The 8451-nt window shown below is 37.0% G+C and overlaps 1 protein-coding gene across 1 annotated transcript; it reads right to left on the bottom strand.

Annotated features, from left to right (window-relative positions):
• Positions 1-7156: 7156 nt before the first annotated feature.
• On the bottom strand, positions 7157-8095 carry LOC109460766 (olfactory receptor 5AC1). Its single transcript, XM_019756474.3, has one exon. The coding sequence runs from the start codon at positions 8093-8095 to the stop codon at positions 7157-7159; it is 939 nt and encodes a 312-aa protein (XP_019612033.3).
• Positions 8096-8451: the final 356 nt, after the last annotated feature.

The raw sequence follows: 8451 nt of genomic DNA on the forward strand, positions 1-8451 counted from the left end.
GGCAATTATGTGATTTCCTGGGGCAATCTGGAGAGTGAATTGTACTATATAAGTTATTCTCCCCATTGCTAAGGGGCTGGGCTGTTATATCTGCTCCCAGCCACTGATTGGCTATGGACCACCCTGGGGTCGGAGGTGGAGGCTAATGTAACTTCCATGTGCATCCAGTCAGTTCTGCCAGGCCAAGACATGTCCTCTGGGAGACTTAAGGGGTGAGCCACTAGCAGTAACACCCGTGACATCTGGGGGGTGAGTGCACTATAATGACAAAGGAGATCTAGGTAGAGCATCAGGAGCATCTGCTGCCCAATGATGCCTGATATTTAGTCTCTGAACGACTCCATAGAAATCGGTCATTGTAAAACCACATGGAGGTGGAGTCTAGAGCTCTGCACCTGAGGAACAATTACCTGAGCTAGGTGGGGATGGAGTAGAGGTGAGTAGGGAGTGGTTGTCAAGGAAAATTTCCCCAAGGCAGTGACTCATAAATGAGTCCTGAAGGGTGACACAAGTGATGGAAGAGGAAGGCAATTGTAGGCAGACAGCATGACAGCGTGAACATGAGAGAATGGGCTGCGTTATGACTTTGGTTTTGCCTCTCTTGGGGCCCTCCATCATTAAAAACTGTTAAAAATGGTCATTTATGATTGCATAGATATAAATTTGAATATAATTCAGGTTGGATTATATTTTTTCTTCAGATTTTAAAAGAGTTTGAGAGATTTTCATGGGCCCCTCAAAGTACATTGGCCCTGTGCCTGCTGTGCTAAATGGATATGCGGGCCCTTTGGTGAAGGTAGGAACATGTGGGAAAGCAGCCGTGGGTGGTTCAGTGACACTGGCTGCTGAGTGTGGGGCTAGTCTATCTCTTTACCTTTGGTCCCATCCCCTGCCTGACGTCATTTCAGCTAATACTTATATCTTTCTCCTCCTAAGACCATGCTCTACTGGGACTGGACTGGCTTGAATAGTGTCTCCCTCAGATTCATACCTACTCAGAACCTGAGAACGTGATTATTTAGAAATAAAGTCTTTGCACATGTAATTAGTCAAATTTAGTGAGTATCTTGGATTCAGGTGAATGCTTAATCAAAGAACTAAGGACTAAGAAGAGATGGCATAGAGAGAAGAAGGCCATGCGATGATAGAGGCAAATCCTGGAGTGATGCATCTACAAGCCATTTATGTCAAATTTCTAGCCTCCAGAACTGCAAAAGAATACATTACTGTTGTTTAAGCCACATTCTGTGTGTGATAGTCAATCTGATAATGAAGATGGCTATTAAGTAACTAACAACCAGGTTGTGTATACAGCGAGAATATACGAGGGACGTAGCAGGGTGATGCAAGATTTTATCAAGCTACTCAGAACAGCATGCAATTTAAAGCATGAGCTGTTTCATTTCTGGAAATTTTCATTTAATATTTTCAAACCACAGTGGACTATGGGTTACTGAAACCACAAAAGGTGAAACGTAGATAAGGGGAGATGCAGTATATGCAATATCTCGTTTAATCATCACTACCTATGTGTAAGGTTGTTGTTATCACCATTTTACTGATGAGAAAACTGACATGCAGAGAGATTAATTACTTTGCCCATAACTGGCAGAACTGGGATTCAGATAGTTGTTTTGCTAACTGCAAAACACTCTACAGGTAAATCTCAAGCTTTAGTGTACTGAAAGTCATTTAGGGAGTTGGATAAAAATACAGATTTTTAGGTCTTATTCCTAGAGAAACAATAAGTCTAAGGTAGGCTCAGGAATCTGTACCTTTAAGTATCACCCTGTGACTTAAATGTAAGTGGTGCCAGGCCACACTTTCAGAAGCACTGCTCTATATAACAAGATGTGAAATACACACTGTGCATTATTTTTTATCTAATGTGTTTGATTCAACATCATTTTTCCAATTGTGGATATCCAGTTGTTCTAGCACTACTTATTGTAACGACTATTTTCCCCCGTGTCTTATAGTTTAATTTTTGTCATTCATCAAGTCAAGTGTCCATAGCACTTGGGTTCTGAACATGACCCTTTTATTTTATGTATTTTATGTGTATAATTGTTACCATCATCCATTGTAAACACTCTGAGAAAATCCACTTGCACCAAAGGGCAAGGAACCTTTGAAAACTCCAAGGGTCATTTTGTGACTGAACACAATGTTTGTAAAATTTACAGATGGCCATTTACAAAGCAATGGCCAGCATTTCCTGGATCCTCATTTGAATACATCTGGCCGACCAGCACAATTTCTGGTATTTTTAGAAATGTGAGTACAGCTCAGTAACACCTAGAAATTACTCTTTTTCATTCTCCATTCCCATAGCTCTCCTTCCCCAATCAGCAGTACAGCATTTTGGAAAACAAGTCATTTTTTATTAAGAGCATCTTATCTCACATTCAGATGTCATTAACAAAGAAAGAAAAATACAGACATAGCAGTAGTTACTTCTCAGGTGTTCTGCTTTTGAACAAACATTTCCCCTCCCAGTAATATGTTATTGCCTCAAATAGGGTGTCTGTTGTAAATTTAGCTTCATTCAATCTGATTAAAAAATGAGAAAAAAAAATAGATTGTACATATTTCCCCACTGGAACAAAAGTCTTCTGTTTAAATATGGTTTGATATTAACAAGTAATTTTGACATCCTGTCAAGCAAACACTTAAAAACATCTTTTATTTTTATAATATTATATAATATCGGTTAAAAAAAATAGCATTTGTGATTAATGATGGGTGAGAAAACTGAGGCACAGAGATCTGACAGTATTTAGCTAAAATCATGAAGGAAATTGTATAAACAATCCGAGATTCCAGTGTACTGCTTTTCAGTGAGTGCCAAGGTTGGAGGCAGCTACCCAGCCAGGTTCCCAAAGAGGGCAAAAGCTTTTCTTTAGAAATGGTTAAAGCTTGCAAAACCTGTTTCCATTTATATCTGCAGTCATGGATGGTCAAGTGGTGACCCAGCTGGTCACAGAGTGCATGTGAAATAAATGAAGGGTTGCTATCCAAATGATTACAGTCTGAGCAACTCAAATTCTGAACGCTAATACCTGCATAGCACGGAGTTTTTTTCCCAGTACAAGGGGTGTGATAAAGTCAGACTGGGCCGTGTTATGTAGTATATCTCCTTTCTCCATTCTCTGTCAGTGAAAAGCCCAACAAGAAAGTGTTGAAAGAATTGCAGTTGTTCTATAGTCAGCCGCACAGCTCTTGGGACCTCCACTGATGATTTAATTGATAGTAGTCATCTGGGGAGAAGGAAATGGATTTGGAGGCCTAAGGAATCACCCATAACTACTGCACTGATGGGAGAAGTTCATGGGCTTTCTTCCTGCTGCACAGTATGGCTTCTCTGTCTTCTGAGCTTAATTGGTTGAAGTTTTCCTGCAGTAGCATGTGCAATTCTCCCAATGATATGCTTGTTGACTATGCATGTATTTCTCTGGGTATCAGTCATATTTTGTCATCATATTAGGGAGAAAGGTCATTCTATGAATTAATTGAAGTTTATATTTTCTTGGATAGACATATAGCTGACAGGCCAGTGGACAATGCTGGGGGAAAAGATGGTGAGCATTACCTGAAGGGAATGGGAGTTCGCTTTGAAAATGTTTCTTAAGCTTCCCTGATAATAAGCGTGTTGATTAAACATTCAGATTTCCAGGCTGATGCAGAAGGGTTGGATATGTCCCTGGAACATCGATTTTAACAGCCATGTGATTGATGTCATGAGGGCTATGTAGGAAACACTGTCCTACAAAGTATGATTTTCAAAGGTGATCAGAAAAGGGAATCTCCCCCATCGTTCCCGTGAAGGTATTTCTCTCTTTCTGGCAGATTTATCATGTCCTCATCACTTCACCTCAGCCTACAACTGCCACCCCATTTCAAGTCATTCCTTTTCCACACAGTTTTGGTCACAGTGGTACCACACTATTTGCTCTTCCATACCTATACCGAGCTTTTCAAACCTTTTGATCTTTTTCACAGTCTATTTTCTGCATGAAATGCCTTCTGTCACCGTTTTGCCCATTGTACTGTGTCTTCCTCAAGAGCTCAGACATCACTTTCTTAGAAGTCTTCTTCAGCTTCCTCAGGCAGAGTTAATTCTTGCTTCTGTGTTCTCATAGCACGTTGGCTTTCTCTTATCTATAATGTAGGTTATGTAATTATTTTCTTTACTCCTCTGTCTCCCTTAGCAGGCCACATGGAGAGGGACAGTGCCTTCATCTCTATATTCTGGAGCCCAGCTGAGTGCCAGGCACATAGTAGGAATTTCATAAGTATTTGCTGGGTGAACTTTAAATTTTTAATAGCTCTATATTAAATGATGATTGTCAAATAAAAATACATGGATTAATTTGCTTATGTAAATCCAGATATTCATCCATTCATTTAATTATCCATTTATTCAGACAAATAGCTACAGAACCTATTAGATGTTAAGCATGAGGAAGTCAGTGCTGAGCAAAGAAAATAGACATGATCCTTGCCTCATAGAGATTTTAGTAGAGAAAAATATATGAATACAATAATTATTTAATGAATAAAAGATTCACTACAGTGGAAAATACCACTCATATCGGCCAAGCGTCCCACAAAATATCTCCTGACTCATCTTCTATTTTACACATTTGCCTCATCTCTCCTACATTAATCTATTTTGTGTGTGTGTTCTCCTTATAGAATTTCCATTTTGTTGATGCCATTAATAATAAACAAGCAATGTTTCTAGCCATTTTTCTGGTTTGCCTTTATTAGCCCATTTTACTGAATCCTAGAGGTTTGAAGATATATCATCTAAATTCCATTGATAAGATTGCCTCCCATAATTTGCCTCAAAAATTTTCCACTTACTCAAACCAAGGTTTAGTTTGCAGCTATCCCAGCACCAAACTCTAAAAGATTCTCCCTACCCATCCTTCCGCATGAGGGCCATTTAATAAGACCACTGCAGATTTCAAATGCAGAATGACAATCAAATTCTACAAGATTCAATAGGCTTACCCAGTGTTTATTTGTCAAAGTTTATTACTCAATTTCATTTAGCTTTAAGCAAGAATACCAAACATTTAAAGCAGTAGCATAAATGTGGCCTTGGATATCTAGGGACAGCTTTCAAGGTCTCAATTACCAAATTCAGGTGAAATAAGTACAGATCACTTGCAACAGAGAAGTTGCAGGGTCTAGGATCTCTCAGCTTAAGTAACTTGTCACCTAACACCTATAGGGATCTTTGCCTCACATACATTTTTTTTTAGTGCGGTACATTCCATATAACACAAGCTATACAATAAACAATCTTGATATACTTGACATAAAATACACTTAGTAACATTTCAGATCATTAATCAGTTTATACCAACTCTAGCAGGAATCTAATTTATCCCAAGTTGCTGTATATCCTGAGTTGACATTGCAAGACTGTTACTAAATGTCAATTACTCCAAAGGCCTTCAAACTGGAGGAAAAGACTGTAGTTCAACTCGTAACCATTTATTTCCAAGATAATATAATATAATAGTTGGGATTTTACTGAAAATAATCCTGATAAAATCATGTGTTACTTGTGCAATTATAACAATAGTAAAAGTGTAAAAACCGTAACTGCTGTTTTGTCAGATACTTAAAACACGTTGTACCATGTATGTTAAGAAACAAATGTACTTACATTTACAGAAATATAAGTATTACTTATTACAGAAATAATAAGGATTACTTTAAAAAGACCAATAGTAAATTATAGAAAAAAGGTTTATTCAAAAAGAAAATAAAAATGTTAAGGAAACAGATACAGTTTACAGTGTTTGTAAAATGAGTCTCAAAGACCATGAAATTGCTGGAAAATCACATACAAGAAGAAATAGTTTTTAAAAAGAATAAACTTAATTATGGGCTATTACAAATTTTGTTACTGGAGTCCAACTGGAATTCATCTTGAGACCATATTAACCACTTGACATTTTCCTAAAAATGTTTATATAATAAATAAATTTAAGTGATGAAAGCTATTTATCATATGCCTAAGTTTTTAGATAGTACATTTAGTATACTTGTACTTTTGAATTGACAAGATCTAAAGTATTTTTAAAATATTAGAACAACAGGCATATCTTCATTCTTCAACAACTTAAACTTAATTCTCATTTTGTATAATTATTTTTTAAGTGAATATGCTGGGAAATAAAACATTGTTCAAGGAATATAATTGTTTGCCTAAAAAAGGAGTTGAATAATTTATGTCTATATAATAATTCTAAAATAAATTGAAATACATATATTTTTAAAGATCATGTCCCTGAATTGGAAGTAAATTAGTGGTAGAGAATTCACGAACCCAGGTTTCCACCCATATCTTTATATACTAAATCAAGTCTTATCTCGGATCCAGACTCCTTGCCTACTATCCAGTCAGCTGCTGCTGAAACTGATGGATTACAACAAGGTTGGTCTCTGAAATTACTTTTCATTACACTCAAATATTTCTAAATTTATAAATTATGGAATAGTACACTACATGCCATATCCTTGATAAAAATTGAATGTGGAATTATAAATATGAGCTGTAATTTTGATGCTCTAATTCTTAAATTCATGCAAGCTTCCTTTTTTCTTCCTAAGATCCACGGATATATTTTAGAACTTTTCACTTTTTCCTAATGTTTGTCAGTAACCAGTACATTTCTTCTCATGAATATATTCTTCCAGGAAGCAAAATTTTATTTTTATTCATCTACTGGAGTTACTGTGCATGGCAGAGAACAAAGCCTTATTAACCCTGCAGGTCCAGAGCGGTGGGCTGAGCTCATTCATGAACTAAACGAGTAACGCTGTATGCCAGCCTCAATTACAGCTATTTCTCAGGAAAATTGTCAGTTACTATCTGGAATTTTGGAAGTCCCTAGAAAATAGCTAATTTGTAGAAGCTAAACAGATAAAATGTAGTACAATGTTTTTAAATAAGGTAAAGTTATGTGTAATGTTCCCAAACTTTCACTGGACCTATATCCACATAGACATCATAGGAGGCAGTGTTCCTTTACACACAGTTCATGGACCACCCTGATCCCCTCTGGTGACATGGCAGAGTCACCGCTAATCTATAGGACTTTTTTCAGCAGAAGGCAAAGAAACAGTTTGAAAATTATCTGACAACTCTCTGTTTCTGTATTATTTTTCTTATGGCACCTGTAACTTCTTTGTTCCTTAGACTGTAAATAAAAGGATTTAGTAAAGGAATTATTATTGTGTAAAATAAAGAATACATTTTATCACGATCTTCCGTGTGGCCAGACCCAGGACGCACATACATGAAGAAGAGAGTGCCATAGAACAAGGAGACAGAGAGCAGGTGGGCACTGCACGTGGAGAAGGCTTTGCTCCTGCCCTTTTCAGACTTCTTTTTCAGGATGGCAAAGAGGACACGGGTGTAAGAGACCATGATGGTCATAAAAGTGAAGACTTGTATAAAGGTTGAAAATATTAGAACCAGAAGTGTATTAACTGTAGGATCAGTGCAAGAAATTTTGAACAGTTGTAAAATTTCACAGTAGAAATAGTGTATTACATTGGATCTGCAGAAAGTTAATCTGAATAACAACCCCACATGAATTGCTGAATGTAGAAAACCAAGAAAATATGAAACACCTATAAATTGAGTACAGAGTCTGTTGGACATCACCACTGGATAAAGCAAGGGGTTGCATATGGCTACATAGCGATCATAGGCCATCACTACCAGGAGGAAACATTCTGTGGTGGCACTGGAACCAAAAAAATAAAATTGGGCCATACAGTCAAAGAGAGATATCATATGATTCTTCGATAAAAAATTTATAAGCATTTTAGGAGTCACAGAGGAGGAAGAACAAGCATCGGCAAAGGCTAAACTCCCAAGGAATAAGTACATGGGCGTGTGAAGGTGGGGGTCCCTCCAGATGAGCAAAATCAGTCCCAGGTTGCCCAGCATGGTGGTGAGGTAGATGACCAAGAACAGCAGGAACAGGGGGACCTGCAGCCCTGGACGATCTGTAAGTCCTGTGAGAACAAACTCAGTCACCAGAGTTTTATTTTCTTGTGCCATATTTGACCTAGCCAGTCACTAAAATGAAAGAATAAGTGGGGAAAGAATCACAAAAAATCATAAAAACAGTGAATTTTTTGTGTGACTATCATATTCCTAAGAGGTGTTTCTCGTTTAATTAGTTGTTTAAAATTTTTACCTTCATTTGTCTACTTTTATATACATTCAAAATTTTCCATAATAAAAAGTTTTCAAAATAATAATTCACCTAATGTGACAAATAAATTTAATACAGTCTTTTTCAGTCTAGCAGGGTTTTTATTAATAGAACTGTATACACTCATCTTAAAACTCATATAAAAACTTTTCCATTTTTCCCCAAGAAAAATATAAATAGTAAGAATAGTCAAGAGTAC

The sequence above is a fragment of the Rhinolophus sinicus genome, chromosome 17 (genome assembly GCF_057876585.1).
Source record: "Rhinolophus sinicus isolate RSI-liver-muscle chromosome 17, RSI-T2T, whole genome shotgun sequence".
NCBI classification, from domain to species: domain Eukaryota; kingdom Metazoa; phylum Chordata; class Mammalia; order Chiroptera; family Rhinolophidae; genus Rhinolophus; species Rhinolophus sinicus.

Coding starts and splice junctions, on each gene's coding strand:
- LOC109460766 (XM_019756474.3), bottom strand. CDS start 8,095: ATGGCACAAGAAAATAAAACTCTGGTGACTGAGTTTGTTCTCACAGGA.